The 18,540-nt window shown below is 52.7% G+C and overlaps 1 protein-coding gene across 1 annotated transcript in view; it reads right to left on the bottom strand.

The window, feature by feature from the left end:
- Positions 1-257: 257 nt before the first annotated feature.
- Positions 258-18,540, bottom strand: part of LOC144945578 (serine/threonine-protein kinase B-raf-like) — a 30,859-nt gene continuing 12,576 nt past the window's right edge. Inside the window, exons 7-17 of the mRNA XM_078874063.1 lie at positions 17,583-17,754; positions 14,890-14,920; positions 13,270-13,382; positions 11,484-11,601; positions 10,748-10,832; positions 9,174-9,350; positions 7,500-7,546; positions 6,779-6,897; positions 6,116-6,247; positions 4,421-4,555; positions 258-3,007 (exon numbers count right to left, since the gene is read on the bottom strand). Coding sequence (XP_078730189.1) covers positions 2,816-3,007; positions 4,421-4,555; positions 6,116-6,247; positions 6,779-6,897; positions 7,500-7,546; positions 9,174-9,350; positions 10,748-10,832; positions 11,484-11,601; positions 13,270-13,382; positions 14,890-14,920; positions 17,583-17,754 — 1,321 coding nt within the window. The 3' untranslated portion in view covers positions 258-2,815. The remainder of the gene's footprint in view (positions 3,008-4,420; positions 4,556-6,115; positions 6,248-6,778; positions 6,898-7,499; positions 7,547-9,173; positions 9,351-10,747; positions 10,833-11,483; positions 11,602-13,269; positions 13,383-14,889; positions 14,921-17,582; positions 17,755-18,540) is intronic.

Raw genomic sequence — 18,540 nt, 5'->3', positions numbered from 1 at the left:
CTCCAGAGCCGCATGTGCCTCTAAGGACTGCTTCCTGACGGTATTTATTTTATGACCATCGTGCCATATTCACCTGCAGTTATTTACCGAATTAAAAAAATGGTTCTCATTAGTTTGGTTGCCGGCCCCTGCACTAAACCATCGCCCCTGACCTAGACTCCAACCCTAACCCAGCCCAACACTGGGCTCAACCGCAGCCCGAAACCTGAACCCTAACCCAGCCGGTTCGATACATCAAGTTTCACGAGGACGACGGATCCATGCAACCACTTTTATTCCACGCTCACCAGCGACCGCTCCCCGCACGCAACTGTCGGTGGGAACACACGGGGCGCTCCTCCTCACCCGCTCCACCCCAGGCGTGCGCAGGAGGTCCAGCGGAGGCGGCGGCGGCGTTTGCCGCGAGGTGCAACCCAATGGGAACAACGGAGCGGCTCTCGTGCGCGTGATCAGGCGACAAAGCGTGCCGTGCCGAGCGCTGCTCCGGTGACGTCGCCGCGGTGACGTCACCGGGGGCGCTAGGACGGCGCGTTCGGCTGCGCGCGGCAATCGGAGTCCCCTCTGTAACGGGCGTCGGGAGAGTCTGGGACGCGCGCGTGGCTTAGGTAGTCGGCACACGACGACGACGACGCATCGACTCGTATCAATCCAAATCGGCAAGAAGGTTATTTACAATTTATACAAGTTACGTGGAAATTGCAGGCTAATGTTAGATCTCCGCTAGCGGCGAGGAGATCTGTGCAAATGGGATAGGATGATGGTAATAAAAAAGGCAAACAACAGTAGAAACGAGACGGTTAAAAAAAAACACGGGGGGCCATGAAAGCGAATGGGTTCCCGAATCCGTCTGGGGACGTTTTTCGCGGCTGTGCCACAAGCGGTTAGGACCCGAATTCAATAAAATTCAATTCGCCCGAGGAAGCCCCCAGCAGGTGGAGCGGAACGTCGGACGTCGCGTCGATCGACGCTCGGCGGGCACCCCGCCCCCCCCAGCCGCTCCGCCCGCGAGCTTCATACCGGAGAGCAGAGGTCGCAACCGGGTACCCGATACTCGTATCCTAACCGATACCCAGCTACCCATACCCGGCCGGGTACGGGTAACCCGTTTGCGACCCTGGTGTGGCCGGGTACGGGTACGGGTAGACCGTGAGTCACTGGTGAGTCACCGTTTGTCACTCATTTCCCAACGTCTTGTCTCTTCTCGCAATTCAAGTTCCTAGAATCAACCCACCCGCACCTGCAACATGGCTTCATCCCAGAGGTCGCAATCAGGTACCCGTTTGCGACCCTGGTGCGGCCGGGTACGGGTACGGGTAAGGAATCAAAACCCGTTTGCGACCTCTGCCGGAGAGGGAGCGACGGCCGCCTCGGGCCTCCACCGCGAGTCGCGACAACGCGTCGCCTCCTGAGCCACGCGGCCACCAGGCAGACGCCGGCGGTACGAGAGCTGCGAGTTACTGGGTTACACCCTCACGCGCCTCCGGCCGTCGCTTCGCTCCACCCACACCTGGCCCCGTGTCTCCCTCTCTCTTCCCTTGGGGATAGAGGCGGGGGGGGGGGCCAGGAGTGGGGGGCGGGGAGGGTTGGTTGAGGCAGCACTTGGCCGATGGAGCAGGTCGGGCGACAACAACAACAACAACAATAATACTATGAACACACACGTGCAAACACGCGGACACAAAACAACCTTCACTGTCGACGCACCACAGAAGGAGGCAGTGTAGATCACACCGCAACAATCAAACAATCAGCACCATCCTCAAACGAACGTCAACGCCATCCCTCCGACCACTAAAACCCCGAGACCTCGCTCGAACTCTCCCACCTACGTGACTTTACCGAAAGAACCAAAGAGTATGGATCCTTGCAGTCACGAAAACTTCAAATCTCGAACTCTCCCACCAACTTTAAGCCCTTATCCCCTCCCCCCACGCCCCCCCAAAGTCCGGACCATCGGTAGCGGTTGGTTCGGCAGCCACCCAGCGGCGTGGGCGGCACCGATCCACGCGGTTGACAACCCACAACCGTGGGTGCTCCGGTCCACGCTCCGGGGTCCGTATTTCTGGCCAGTGCTGCAGTCCACACTTCACACTCCGGTCCAAACTTCTGCCACTCCGGACCACGCTTCGGTCGGCTCCGGTCGGCTCCTGCCGTCCACCCTTCGGAGTTAACACGCTCCGGCAGACACTTGTACACTCCCGTCGTCACTCCGGTCCGGGCCGTCAGACGCCTTCATAATGCTATGGAGAAACGCGGACGAGACGGGCGGCGCAGTGGGTGCGTGCGTGGCGGTGGCTGACTGACGAGTGCCACCACCCCCCACCGCCACCGCCGTGGTTGTGCTGGACGTTCCACGATGCGTTGCCCCCAACCCGGCCCCAACAACGACACGGTCGCCGCTGGCTGCTGCCGTCCCTTCTTGTCACACGATGCTACCGAGCGACGCGTTTTTATTCCGGCCCTACCACGAGGCTGCGTCAGGCCCGTGCCCCCCCCCACCCCCACCCCCAAGTCTCTCCGCCCACGCCCTGGCGTTGGGTGCTGCCTGCCCCCCGCGCTGGCCCCACCGATACGGTGGGCACGGTTTCAAACGGGAGGACGGCCCTACCACACGACGGTGGCGGTGTCGGGCGGCCGGCTTGAGGAGTGTCGAGCGGCACGCTGGCCCCACCGCGCCGTAGCGGCGGCGATGTTTCGTCGCACTCGGCCGCGCTCGCCAACACAACGGCGGCGGCGGTGGCGGCGGCGGTATTGGACAGCGGGGTATCGGCCTCGCCACGCGCTCACGGTGGTGGCGCCCGGTACCAGGCCGGCCCTACCACACGGTGGTGTTGGGCGAGAGCCAGGTGAAGCCGCTGTACGCGGCAGGGTGCAGCGGCGTCTTGGGCGAGGGCAGGTAGAGCGCCAGCTCGTCTGCGTGCAGGCCGGCGCGCGCCACCGACGGCTCCGACGTGCTGCGATGGATCTTGGGCAGCGAGTGCGCCAGCTTCTCTATCGACGCCAGGATCTGCGTCGGTGGGTGCGGAGGGAGGGGCGAGGGGGAGGGGCACCGCATTACCCGGCACATTTACAAACGAGGCACGCTGATCGCCCAAGCAAGGGGCTCGGCGATGGAACCTCGCGCGGTGGCGGCAGAGGTCGCAACCGGGTACCCGATACCCGTACCCTACCCGATACCCGGCTACCCGTACCCGGCCAGGTATGGGTACCCGTTTGCGACCCTGGTGCGGCCGGGTACGGGTAGGCCGTGAGTCACTCATTTCCCAACGTCTTGTCTCTTCTCACAATTCAAGTTCCTAGAATCAACCCACCCGCGTCTGCAACATGGCTTCATCCCAGAGGTCGCAATCACGTACCCGATACCCGTACCCTACCCGTTACCCGGCCGGGTACGGGTAGGGTACGGGTACGGCCGGGTACGGGTACGGGTACCCGTTGGCGACCCTGGTGCGGCCAGGTACAGGTAAGGAATCAAAACCCGTTGCGACCTCTGGGTGGCGGCTATCGCTGCTGCACGTGGCCGCGTGGTGATCCAGCGCTGTGGAGGAAGCAGCACCGACGGCGGGCGGATCACGGCCACGAATGTTGTGACGCTCTCCTTCCCGTGGGCGTAGAGGAGCCGCCGTACCGTGGCTCGCCAGGTGCGGCAAATGGGACTGAATGCCAGTGGGTTCCATCTGTACGGGGAGAGTTGCCCCCTCGGGAAGCGTGGGCTTTCTCCAACTTGTATAATGAACGCTCAGTCGTTGGCTGAGGGCATCTTCAAATAAAAGCCCCAACGCAGGAGCCTTCTGAAAAAGGTCCTACAACTCGGTCTGCCTTTCCTGTAAGTGACATTGTGTCAAACAAAAAAAAAGGCAGGAATACCAGATGCACCGATTACATTACATGAGCCGGGTTACCTCACAGGCCCGGTGAAGACTCAGTGGACGTGACATGGTGACGCTAAAACACGCTTAACGGCGATTGCAGCAGAAAGGTAGGATTACTACGGTACACATCAACGCGTAGGTTACTAACTTACCAAAGACAAAGATCCCCCTATATAGCTTTAAACAGACTTGGAACAAGCGCTGTTAGCGAGTACCTATGAAGGCCGGCATGACATGACGGACCAGCACCACTCCCGACCACCTTCGTCTCCCTGGTGGCGATGTTTACGCACCGCACTCAGTACTCAATCTGAGGCTGAGTCCACCTAGGGGCGGCCCGGGAACGGCTTAGACAATTATCACTGGGCGATCGACGGCCATGAGCGGGAATCGAACTCGAGCGGTCGGGATTCGCAGCGCAGCGCGCTAACTGCCGCATCAACTCTCCGCGCAAACCAACTTACCACACTCGCACATACACACACACACTACACTCTCTCTCTCGTACCGACTAGCCGCAGTGGTCGCCACACACGCACAGCTGGTACCTGCGGGAAGAGCAGCCGGTCGGTGTGCTGTGCTTTCAGGCAGTCGGCCATGAGGCGCCTCATGTCTCTTGGGCAGTTTCTGCGGACTTTGGTGAGGTCGGGACTCAAGTAGCCTCGGCCCACCATGAAGATGATCTGTCAGCCAACCGCAGAGATTCCGTCGTCACTGGAGCTTCAAGCCACACCGCACAGCGCAGGAAGCCTACAAACTTGGTGACACTTTGATTTCGATTTAAAGCTTTCGTGACTGCAGGGATTTATCTTCTTGGTTCTTTCGGTAAAGTCACGTAGAAGGGAAATAATAAAATAATAAAAAGAAAACATAATAAAATAATTCTCACGACGTTTCGGCCACAACGCAAGCAGCCGTCCTCAGGTGAAGAACAGACGCTGTCTTTCTGACAGACCTGAAACGTCGTGAGGATTATTTTATTATGTTTTATTTTGATTATTTTGTTATTTCCATTCTACGTGACTTTACCGAAAGAACCAAGAACACTTTGATCTGTCAACTTCACCACCCGTGTGCGCGTGCCGCACGACACACGATGGAGCAGGTAACACCGAGCAGTGGCTGGGCGGCTCAGGAGGTCACAGCGCTGAGACGTCACCTCTAAGCCAGAGGTCGCAACCGGGTACCCGATACCCGTACCCTACCCGATACCCGGCTACCCGTACCCGGCCGGGTACGGGTAGCCGTTTGCGACCCTGGTGCGGCCGGGTACGGGTACGGGTAGGCCGTGAGTCACTGGTGAGTCGCCGTTTGTCACTCATTTCCCAACGTCTTGTCTCTTCTCACAATTCAAGTTCCTAGAATCAACCCACCCGCGCCTGCAACATGGCTTCATCCCAGAGGTCGCAATTGGATACCCGATACCCGTACCCTACCCAATAACCGGCTACCCGTACCCGGCCGGGTATCGGGTACGGGTACCCGTACCCTACCCGGCCGGGTACGGGCAAGGAATCAAAACCCGTTTGCGACCTCTGCTCTGAGGTGCTGCTGGTTTGGAGCCCGCGTTTCAGCCGCCCGTGACGACACTGGGCTCTTATGGGTCGTGAGTTTACGGCCGCAGTTCGGTCACCAACGACTGCACTAAAACACTGGGAATGGTATAATTTCCACTCTGGAATTATAAATAATATCAGTGTCATGTGATCATAATTTTCTCTACAGCAGGACCGTTGGGCAAATGCAGCATCCCCGAGTGTGTAGACAATACAGCTGCTGCTGCTGCTACTTGAGTTGACACTGCAACTGCTGATGGTGTCAGTGCTGTCGGTGGTGCTACTGCTGTTGGTGCTGTTGGTGGCAGTGGTGATGGTGTCGGTTTGGGTGTAAAGTGTTGGTGGTGGTGCTACTGTTGTTGGTGGCAGTGGTGATGGTGTCGGTTTAGGTGTAAAGTGTTGGTGGTGGTGCTACTGCTGCTGTTGCTGTTGGTGTCAGCTTGGGTGTAAAGTGTTGGTGGTGGCACTACTGCTGTTGTTGCTGCTGTTTGTGCTGTTTGTGCTGTTTGTGCTGTTGGTGTTGGTGGTGCTGCTGCTAATGGTCGTGCCGTTGGCAATGAGTGTTAACATTTGTGCTGCTGCTGCAACTATTGATGTCAAGTGCCGCTGCTGCTGGTCCCGCTGGTGTCGGTACGAGTGCTGTTGCTACTCCTACTGGAGGTGCAGCTGCTGCTGCCGCCACCGCACCTGGTCGCGGTTGTTGATGTGGCAGTACGGCAGCTGGCCGGACATGAGCTCGAAGAGCACGACCCCAAACGCGTAGACGTCCGACTCGAACGTGTACGGGTTCTCGTCCTCCATGCGGATCACCTCCGGGGCCTGCGTACAGCACAGAGAACCACCGCCCCTCTCTATAGCCTCACGTAGGCTTGTCGTTTTCGCACGGTTGGTTACGTACGGTGCGAAAGAAGTTCAACATATATACATTGTTGGGGCAAGTGCTGTTAGCGAGCACCTACCAAGGCCCACACAGCACACGGGGGGTGACGGGGCTCCGGCCGCCTTTGTCTCCCCAGTGCCGGTGTTTACACATCTGCAGCAGGTACCACCTCTGATTAGCATGTTTGGCTACGTACGATGTGAACTAAGTTCAACATCCATACCTAAATACTTATTTAAGACCAAGTAGACAAAAATTGAGGCACAGGACCAGTTCAGATAATCTTCACTGGTGTTGACCGTGAGAGGGAATCGAACTCGGGTCGCCGTGTTTGTAGTGCAGCGCGCTAACTGCTACTACACTACCGCTCCCCCCCCCCATGCTACCGTGTAGGCTACATGAGAGATCTTTGTGCGACGGAACAGGGAACTGGTGAGCGAGCGAGCGAGTTCGCGAGCGAGTTCGCTCACCATCCACAGGATGGATCCGGATGGCTGTGTGAGTTGGTGGGAGCCGCTCCACCGAGTCTTCACCGTGGCCAAACCGAAGTCTCCGACCTTCACCGTGAGGTCATCGTGGAGGAAGATGTCTGCAGAAGGTGGTCAAGGAGACACGGGGCATGCATGCAACAAAGATCCCCCGTGTAGCCTTAACAGACTGTTGGGGCAAGTGCTGTTAGCGAGTAGCACCTATGAAGGCCGGCACGGCACACGAAGGGGTGGGTGGCCAACACCACGCCCGGCCGCCTTTGTCTCCCCAGCGATGATGTTTACACATCGCACCAGGATTTGAGGCTGAGTTGACCTAAGGGAGATCCAAGACCGGTTCAGATAATCGTCACTGGTGTTGACCGTGAGCGGGAATCGAACCCGAGTCGCCAGGTTCACATACACAACACAGACATGTGCAGAGACACACAAAAATGCAGAGACACACAAAAATGCAGAGACATATGAACAAAGACACAAATGCAAATATACAAAAAACACACAATACACATAACGTACGCAGACGTATACACAACACTCAAATACCTCACACACACAGAGAAGACACGAACGCACATTCACCAAACAAACATCCGGACGCTACACCCTAAGAATACTATCAACACTAAATGGATCCCTGACACCCTGACACTCTAGAAACGCAACAATGACTGTGTGAGACAACAGGGCTGCGCAAGGATACTGTTGGACTTGAGGTCCCTGTGGATGATGGACTTGGCATGCAGGTAGCTGCAGAAAGGGGCACAAAGCGGCATCAACGCAGCTCAGACGCTCAAACAAAAACAAACATTTTATTATTTGACCAGGAGCTGCTATGTAGCGACCTGGCCACCACAAATGACAGCGGGAGGAAGTGGCTTCATCATTTCGATTTAAAGCTTCTTTCGTGACTGCAGGGATTCATCTTCTTGGTTCTTTCGGTAAAGTCACGTAGAATGGAAATAATAAAATAATAAAAAATACAACATAATAAAATAATATAATAACTCGAATTTTCTTAAACTTTTTTTTGTTATTTTATTATTTCCATTCTACGTGACTTTACCGAAAGAACCAAGAAGATGGCTTCATCATCTTCAGAAGCGACCTGCCCACCTAACGGTTGACTACGTGCGATAGAAATTTCAACGACACGCATTTGTAATAAAGGTCGTTGAGGCGACTTCTGGAATCCGTCTTTTATTCAACTTGCTGCTGACAGGCAGCATGAGAGGGATAGAGAGAGACGCACCGCCACGTGGCAACACGGAGCCCCGCTCACGCGTGGCCCCCTCCTCCGTTCGTTCCCGTTCTGACCACGTGTCGTTCGTCTCCACCCCTATTTAATACCCGGGTCACATGGTACGTTTCCACCAATCCTGGTTAGCCTCCATGGAATATTCCAGGCTCCCTCGTCAGCTCCCGGGACCACGCCCCTGATTCATCTCCCCATTGGCTGTAGCCAAAGCCAGCAGAATCAATTCTTACAACCGTCACCTTTTTATACTGGTAGGAACGAAGTGAACCAGCCTACAATAGATTATATCGTCCGTCCGTCCGTCCGATGTCCGATTAGGTGTAGCAACATCGCCCCCTACTGCAAACACTTGGCAGGACCCTACAAAAACCTTTAGACTCAGTGAGGCTTTCCTGGCTAAACAAGTGTAACATTCCCTTATAATTCCCTGAGATAGTTTTTATTCCCTGAGATAGTTTTTAATTAAAACATTTAAATTAAAAATTAACTCACAGCGGCCTAAAGCCTACAGCTAGGCCTAAAGCCTAGAACTAGGCCTCAAACTCTCCCTTCGTATCGTACCCCCGCGTGTGTGAAAGGGAGTTAATGTTTAACAATGTTACATTCCCTGATGTTTTTAAATATAAACATTTACATTTAAAGCTTTTACATTAATAATTAAAATATTTAAATTAAAAATTTACTCACAGCGGCCTAAAGCCTACAGCTAGGCCTAAAGCCTAGAACTAGGCCTCAAACTCTCCCTTCGTATGGTCCGATTAGGTGTAGCAACATCGCCCCCTACTGCAAACACTTGGCAGGACCCTACAAAAACCTTTACACTCAGTGAGGCTTTCCTGGCTAAACAAGTGTAATAATACATTATGTTTATATTCTTTGGTTATTCGTTCCTACCAGCCCACCCCGCAGGGACCTGTTTACGTCAGGGCCACGCCCCTAGGCTTCCCCCCATTGGCTATAAACCAGGACCGGCAGAGCCAATCATCGTGACGAGTTGTGAAACGTCAGTGAGCCGGATATATCCTCACATTACACTTGCGTACACACTCATCCTATCCACACAGCAACACGGACCCTAGCGCCCCCCCCCCCCACACCCCCCCGACTCGCCCCACTCACTCCATGCCCTGCGCGGTCTGGCGCGCGATGTCTATGAGCTGCAGCACGGGCAGCCTGGTGTCGAGCACGTGCAGGTGGCGGTAGAGGCTGGAGCCCTCGCACCACTGCGTGACGATGGCGAGGCGCGGCTGCATCGTGTAGCCCATGAACAGCAGGATGTTCACGTGCCGAGTCTTCCTGCACGCACGCAACGACAAACGAGGATTCGCCACCCCGGCCCGCCCGCCCGCCCCGTCCAGATAGCCGTCAACAAACTGTTGGGGGGACAAAGTTCTGTTTGGCGAGTTGGCAGCGCTTATGAAGGCCGGCACGACTCGCGAGGGTTGTGCGCGGTTGTTGCTGTGTGACTCGCTGTGTGTGTGTGGGTCAGTGGTTGTTGTGTGACTCACTGTGGGTGTGTGGGTGAGTGGTTGTTGTGTCACTCACTGTGGGTGTGTGTGTGGTTGTTGCTGTGTGACTCGCTGTGTGTGGGTGAGTGGTTGTTGCTGTGTCACTCACTGTGTGTGTGGGTGAGTGGTTGTTGCTGTGTGACTCGCTGTGTGTGCGTGGTTGTTGTTGTGTCACTCGCTGTGTGTGTGTGGTTGTTGCTGTGACTCACTGTGAGTCTGTGGGTGTGTGGTTGTTGCTGTGTGACTCACTGTGTGCGTGTGTGGTTGTTGTTGTATCACTCACTGGGTGCGTGGTTGCTGCTGTATCACTCACTCTGGGTGTGTGTGTGGTTGTTGTTGTATCACTTGCTCTGGGTGTGTGTGTGGTTGTTGTTGTATCACTCACTCTGGGTGTGTGTGTGGTTGTTGTTGTATCACTCACTGTGTGTGTGGTTGTTGCTGTATCACTCACTGTGTGTGTGTGTGGTTGTTGCTGTATCACTCGCTCTGGGTGTGGGTGAGTGGTTGTTGTATCACTTGCTCTGGGTGTGTGTGCGTGGTTGTTGCTGTATCACTCACTCTGGGTGTGTGTGTGGTTGTTGCTGTATCACTCACTGTGTGTGTGGTTGTTGTTGTATCACTTGCTCTGGGTGTGTGTGCGTGGTTGTTGCTGTATCACTCGCTCTGGGTGTGTGTGTGGTTGTTGTTGTATCACTTGCTCTGGGTGTGTGTGTGGTTGTTGCTGTATCACTTGCTCTGGGTGTGTGTGTGGTTGTTGCTGTATCACTCACTCTGGGTGTGTGTGTGTGTGGTTGCTGTATCACTCACTCTGGGTGGGTGTGTGTGTGGTTGTTGCTGTTTCACTCTCTCTGGGTGTGTGTGTGGTTGTTGCTGTATCACTCACTCTGGGTGTGTGTGTGGTTGTTGCTGTATCACTCGCTCTGGGTGTGTGTGTGGTTGTTGCTGTATCACTCGCTCTGGGTGTGTGTGTGGTTGTTGTTGTATCACTTGCTCTGGGTGTGTGTGTGTGTGGTTGTTGCTGTTTCACTCTCTCTGGGTGTGTGTGTTTGGTTCTTGCTGTTTCCCTCGCTCTGGGTGTGCGGTTGTTGCTGTATCGTGCGCTCTGCGTGCTGCAGCTGTAGTGCTGCCCCCCCTCTGGGTGCTCTATCCGTCACTGGGGGTGATGGGCGCTGCTACGGCACTCACCTCAGCACCCCGACCTCGTTCTTGAACGCCTGCAGCTGCTGCGGTGTTGGATCGGTCACGTTCAGCACCTTCACAGCTACGTCTCCTGCACGCCGGCGACACGGCCAGTCAAGTGTGAGTTTACGCACGAGCAACACTGAGGTGACAACGCACTCCGCGGGGGCAATGGTAGTTGCCGCTACGGGATGCGTGGTGCGTGCACGGTGGCTAGGAGATGTTAACTACCTCGCCTGTTATGCAGGAGGTCGTGGGTTCGATCCAGACCTTGACGCCTGCTGCTGTATATTTGAAGCTTGCGTGTCTCTCTCATCATCATCACGATGACGAGATGTTCAATACCTCGCCGAGTATACAGGAGGTCGTGGGTTCGATCCCAACCCTGACGCCTGCTGCTGTATATTTGGAGTTTGCATTTCTCCCTCCCCATGGTCGCGTGGATTTCTCTCCGGGTCCTCCGGTTTTTCCCTCCGCATTTAGAAAAACAAACGCGTTCAGAGTATTGGCTGCAATAAATGTCCACGTGATAAGCCACTTCGTTGGGCTATCGTTTGTGGCCAGGTCGCTTCTGAAAAAGAGCTGCATAGCTCAGTGTTCCTTACCTGGTCAAAAAAAAATGTTTTTCAATCACACAGACAACCGGTCACATCGGCAGATCGAGGCGCTCACGGACCCCACGCCCCTTGACGCTCACCACGCTCTGCACGCGCGCCGCTCACTCTCGCCGCTCACCACTCACCGTGCCACTTGCCCTTGTAGACGGTTCCGAAGGAGCCCGAACCAATCCGCTGCCCGAATGCGATCTGCCCCTCCGGGATCTCCCAGTCATCACACGAATCCCTCCTCTTCAGCGGACGCTGCACACACACACACACGTGTACGCACACGTACACACACATGGATACATGCACACACACATGTACCAACACACACTCGGGTACACACACACGTACAGAGAGACGCACACACGAGCAAATACACGGCGCACACACAAGGGCACATGGGTAACGCACACGCACGCGGGCACATGCACACACACACGCACACATGGGACACATGCACACACACACACATGGGGCACATGCACACACACACACACATGGGGCACATGCACACACACACACACGGGTAAGGCACACGCACGCGGGCACATGCACGCGGGCACATGCACACACACACAGCACATGCACACACACACATGGGGCACATGCACACACACACACACACATGGGGCACATGCACACACACACACGGGTAACGCACACGCACGCGGGCACATGCACGCGGGCACATGCACACACACACAGCACATGCACACACACACATGGGGCACATGCACACACACACACACACATGGGGCACATGCACACACACACACGGGTAACGCACACGCACGCGGGCACATGCACACACACACACGGGCACACACACATACAAGGACATTAGATTTCACACATTTATGTATTCAAGGCTACATTCACTCACACACACAAAATCACCTCACTCACTCACATTCAATTACACTCACAACCATTGGTGTCTACACCCACGAACATTTACACTCACTCAATGAGAACGCACTCGTACTAATGCTTACACTCACTTGCACGCAACTCTCTCACACAATAATTTACCAACATGCTCAGTCACTCTTTAATTTTTATGTTTAAATTTGACCAGGTAAGGCCCACTTAGCTACAAAGCTCGTTTTCAAAAGCCACCTGAGCTGCAAATGTTAGCTCGGCGAAGTGGCTTATCACGTGGAAATGTATAGCAGCCAAATACTCTGAACGCCCGTTGATCACACTGGTCAACAACAACAAAAAAAAAATTCTGGCCTGAACTTTTGCAGCTGTTTTAGACTAATTTCAGGGTGCTGATTCCAAATCTGATCTCATTTTTATGCTATCGGCATACCCCATTTTCATTGATTTTACCCGAAATTAACTCTGTCACTTATGATTGCAAGTTGTTGCGAGTCAGTGACTGCTTTAGTGTTAAAATATGGTGCTGTATTTTTAGGATAGTGTGTTTATAATATCATTTTATGTAGATATCCACATTTATTTAATATTTTTCTTCTGCAGTTTTTATTGAAAATGCAATATTTGATATCTCAAAAACCTGATGTGATAGACAAAAACGTATGCCGGATTTGGAATCAGCACCCCAAAATTACATTAAAAACCGTTGGAATATCTTATACCAGAAAAAGTGTGTTGACCAGTGTTATAAATGTGGAGGGAAAAACCAGAGGACCCGGAGAAAAATGCAGGCAACAATGGGTAGAACATACAAACTCCAAACATAAACGCATCAAAGTCGGGATCGAACCCACTAACCTCCTGCATACCAGGCGAGGGAAATAACCATCTCACCACAACTGGGGAGACAAAGGCGGCCGGGCGTGCTGTTGGACTATCACTCCCTCGTGTGGCGTGCCGGCATTCATCGGCGCTCGCTCACAGCACTTGACCGATCAAACAACTTGTTAAAAGCTATCCGGGGGATCTTTGTCTTCGTACCATGTGTATGATGCGATCGTCTGTGAGCGAGGCTGGACGGGAGGGCCCGGGAGACGCGTTGCGAGCCCCGGGGAGGTCCATGGGGAAGGTGGCCGTCAGACCCACACTCGTGCCTGCATGCAGCACGCGTGTTGCTCACTCAGTCGCGCGCGTGTCCATGCGTGTGTGTGCGTGTGCGTGCGTGTATGTGTGTGCGTGTGGGGAGCGGTAGTGTAGCGGTTAGCACGCTGCGCTATGAATCTGGCGACCCGGGTTCGATTCCCGCTAACGATCAACACCAGTGACGATTATCTGAACCGGTCCTGGGCCTCCCCTAGGTCGACTCAGCCTACAATGAGTACCTGGTGTGATGTGTAAACATCGCCGCTAGGGAGACAAAGGCGGCCGGGCGTGGTGTTGGCCACCCACCCCCTCGTGTGCCGTGCCGGCCTTTATAGGTGCTCGCTAACAGCACTTGCCCCTAAAGTCTGTCAAGGCTATACGGGGGATCTTTGTCTTTGTATGTGTGCGTACATGTGTGCGTGTGTGTGTGCGTGCGGTGATTATAAATGTGCGAGAGCCCGCTGAGATTAAGAGCCTCCGTCAGGGACTCAATCAAGCAACTCCTGACGCCCTCAAATGGATTATTAAACTCAACATTAAACTAAAAAAATGTATGTTCCAAGGTAAGGCCCACATAGCTCTACATAGCTTTCTTAAGAAGCGATCTGGCCACTAATGATAGCACAACAAAGTGACTTATCACGTGGAAATCTAGAGACTCTAAACGCATGGAGGAAAAAACCGGAGGACCCGGATAAAAGCCATGTGACCACAGGCAGAGAGAGCCCGCAAACTCCAAGTACACAGGCATCAGGGTCGGGGTCGAACCCACAACCTCCTGCATACCAGCCGAGGTAGTTAATATCTCGTCACCACTGCGCCCCGATTGTTATAACATTATTGTCCATTGCTGTTTTTTTGGTTAGGCAACGTGGTGGTAGTTTTATGCCAAAGTCATTTAGCATCCACCACCCGGGGAAAACCACATGAACACAGGGAGAACATAAACACTCCAAATAAGACAAATGATTCCCGTATAGCCTTAACAGACCGTTGGGGCAAGTGCTGTTAGCAAGCACCTATGAAGGCCAAAACAGTACACGAGGGGGTGGGTGGCCAACACCACGCCCGACCGCCTTTGTCCCAGTGGCGATGATTTAACACACCGCACCAGGTACTCATTTGAGTCAACCTAGGGGAGGCCCGGGACCGGCTCAGATAATCGTCACTGGTGATGGCCGTGAGCGGGAATCGAACCCGGGTCGCCGGGTTCATAGCGCAGCGCACTGACCGCTACACTATCGATCCTCACACAAACTCCACACACTCACAAACACTCACGCTCTGCAGAACAGGAGGGGAACATACAAACTCCACACGGAAAGGGCGCCTAAAGTTGGAAATCGAACCCAGGTTCTCGTTGCTGTGTGGCACAAATCTTATCATTGCATCGCACCCTACCACCCAATCGACGACTGACACACCGTTACAACCCTAACGCCTAATCAGCAATACCCGACAGTTAGTCCCGGATTGCTAATAACTCCACGAACTGCAACGCATCAGAGGCCCATTTACCTTCATGATGCCTGCAGTCACGCATCATGTCCTGTGGAACACACATGCACGCACGAACACACGGAGATGTGATCACAATGCAGGCAACGATCGGATGTCAACAAAGCTGGCTCAGCAAGTCCACCAAGGGAGCCTCCCGCTGTGTTAAAGCAGCCTAATCAGCACCAATGTTATCCATAATAGGCATTTTTTTGGTGGGTTACATCGCGTAAATATATAAACGTGTCGTTAAACCCGCCACCACCCGACACAGCCAATTAACCGTGAATAACCCAACTAATAATCGATATTCATTGTAACAAATACGACGACATGCCGGTTGTAATCACTGGCATAACGTCGTACTCGAATTGGTAAATGCTGTGAGTTTACTCTCGAACACACAACCGGTGTGCTGAACTAGTGACTAATTGGCACGTTTTGTTTCCGTGACAAACCTTACTAATTGGCCGTGTCGGGTGGTGGCGGGTTTAACGACACGTTTATATTTCGATTTAAAGCTTTCGTGACTGCAGGGATTCATCTTCTTTGTTCTTTCGGTAAAGTCACGTAGAATGGAAATAATAAAATAATAAAAATAAAACATAATAAAATAATTCTCACGACGTTTCGGCCACAACGCAAGCAGTACCTGAGGACGGCTGCTTGCGTTGTGGCCAAAACGTCGTGAGAATTATTTTATTATGTTTTATTTTTATTATTTTATTATTTCCATTCTACGTGACTTTACCGAAAGAACCAAGAAGACACGTTTATATTTACGCGATCTAACCCAACGACAACAACAACAACAACAACAACAAAAAACCCGCCTCCATTATGGATTAGAGCATCCTTTTTGTCAACTCCCGTCTTCGTAAAAACCTCTCGTACGCGTTCCTCCTCCTCCTCCGCCCACGGTCCACATTTTTTCTCGACGGCTCCGCCGATGCATCCTGGGGCCACGAGAGGCCCGGCACTTTTGAAATGGCGCGCAATCGATATTTATCCGTCGCTGCGAGTGTCTTTGCCGCGCTAATTGGGTACAAGAGGGGAACGCTTTCGACCGGGCAACAACACCGCGTGTATAATTTTAGCGCCGCGCTCCGTGTACGTGCGCGTCTGTGTCTGTGTAGTGTAGCGGTTAGCGCGCTTCGCTATGAACCCGGCAACCCCAGTTCGATTTCCTCTCACAGCCACCACTACCGGTGACGATAATCTGAAACGGTCCTGTGCCTCCCCTAGGTCGACGTAGCCTCAAACATCGGCGTGGTGCTGGCCACCCACCTCTTCGTGTGTGGTGACGGCCTTCATTATTTTTCGATTTAAAGCTTTTGTGACTGCAGGGATTCATCTTCTTGGTTCTTTCGGTAAAGTCACGTAGAATGGAAATAATAAAATAATAAAACATAATAAAATAATTCTCACGACGTTTCGGCCACAACGCAAGTAGCCGCATTCGGTAAAGTCGACTTGCGTTGTGGCCGAAACGTTGTGAGAATTATTTTATTATGTTTTATTTTTATTATTTTATTATTTCCATTCTACGTGACTTTACCGAAAGAACCAAGAAGATGGGGCCTTCATTATTTTGCTGCTATAAATTTCCGCATAAGCCAATTTGTTGGGCCATCATTAGTGACCAGGTCGCTTCTGAAAAAGACACAAAGTTTGGTTGAGACTGCGATCCACCACCCTAAGCATGGCCTCGCCACCTTCAAATTATTTTCACTTTGAACTAAACAACACAAATTCTCTCTCCTGAAGCTCTCTCGTCATGGCCAGCAGCAGACCCCCTCAACAACGCCGCCATTCTGGCTTCTGGTTTCTTTCGGTAAAGTCACGTAGAAGGGAAGTAATAAAATAATAAAAATAAAACATAAGAAAATAATTCTCATGACGTTTCGGCCACAACGCAAGCAGCCGTCCTCAGGTGAAGAACAGGTCTGTCGGAAAGACAGCGTCTGAATGAACACCACCAGGCTTGGCAGCGTATATTTAAGCTGGGTTGGAGGGGGAAGAGCGCCTTGACAAAGGAATTTGCATATCAAGAGGAATTCAGCATATTTATGGGAAATGCAGATATGGGATTAGTCACTACTTGTGGAATGCGTAGGAGGTGGGCGGGGGGTTTCAAAGTCATATTATGCCCGTGCATTATGCAGTATGCAGGATTAGCAGCAACAAAGGGAGGGAGTAGGGTTAGCATTAATAAAGGGAAGGAATGTTAATAGTATGGAGCTGCAGCAGCTAAACCACCATGTAAAAAACTAAAATATAAACTACATCAGTATCTTTTCGATTTAAAGCTTTCGTGACGGCAGGGATTCATCTTCTTGGTTCTTTCGGTAAAGTCACGTAGAAGGGAAGTAATAAAATAATAAAAATAAAAAATAAAACAATTCTCACGACGTTTCGGCCACAACGCAAGCAGCCGTCCTGTCGAGGCGACAGACCTGGTTTTCACCTGAGGACGGCTGCTTGCGTTGTGGCCGAAACGTCGTGAGAATTATTTTATTATGTTTTATTTTTATTATTTTATTACTTCCCTTCTACGTGACTTTACCGAAAGAACCAAGAAGATGCATCAGTATCATCAATATTCTAGCCGCCGCTCAATCACGACGCTGCCACCGACGCCATCACCATCACGCGCAGGAATGGGAAAACCGCGCGCAAGGTGAGCAGCGTTGACGCGAGAGAGAGTGACGCACCTGCACCAGGTTGGCCGTCACTGGCCCCACGACGCCCGTGTGCACGTTGGGAGCGGACGTGGATCGCGGCCGGGGGGGGTGAACCGACGCCCGGCGGGGGGTCGAGCTGTCCGCCTCCGAGTGGTGCGTCCGGGTCGAAGGTCGTGCGGGCAACGGTGGTTGCCACCACGGGCTGTGTCGTGCACGCACGCACAGAGACACGCAGATACAATGCCGAGGTGTTAACTACTTCGCCTGGTATACAGGAGGTCGTGGTCTTCTTGGTTCTTTCGGTAAAGTCACATAGAAGGGAAGTAATAAAATAATAAAATTAAACATAATAAAATAATTATTTCCCTTCTACGTAACTTTACCGAAAGAACCAAGAAGATGAATCCCTGCAGTCACGAAAGCTTTAAATCGAAATTTAGGAGGTCATGGGTTCGATCCCGACACTGACGCCTGCTGTATATTTGGAGTTTGCGTGTTCTCACCGTGGTAGCGTGGATTTTTCTCCGTTTTTTCCCTCCGCATTTATAAATGTGCGTTTAAGAGTATTTGGCTGCTATACATTTCCACGCGATAAGCCACTTCGTTGAGCTATCATTTGTGATGGCCAGGGGTCGCTTCTGAAAAAGAGCTACGTAGCTCAGCGGGGCCTTACCTGGTGAAATAAAATTTTTTTTTGTAGTTTGGATTTCTGGGAGGCTAGGCACGGCGGGGTATTTTTTGTCAAACGACGCCCGATAACCCTCATCCAGCAGTGGATTGACAAGCGGTGCTGTAAGCAGTACATTGTATAGTACAGATGCGCGGGTGTGACAACTGTAGTAATATTAATAATTATACGTGGTGTCTACCTCATGGTGGGTGTTACGGATCCCCCCCCCCCGTGACAGTATCCGCAAGAGGAGGTTATTTTGCGCCGGGGTCAGGATTCAAAACTTGCCAAATTAAAACATTTACACCGAAACTTACT

This window comes from Lampetra fluviatilis, chromosome 38 (assembly GCF_964198595.1).
Source record: "Lampetra fluviatilis chromosome 38, kcLamFluv1.1, whole genome shotgun sequence".
In the NCBI taxonomy this organism is placed as follows: Eukaryota; Metazoa; Chordata; class Hyperoartia; order Petromyzontiformes; family Petromyzontidae; genus Lampetra; species Lampetra fluviatilis.
This window is presented reverse-complemented; position numbering and strand designations above follow the sequence as displayed.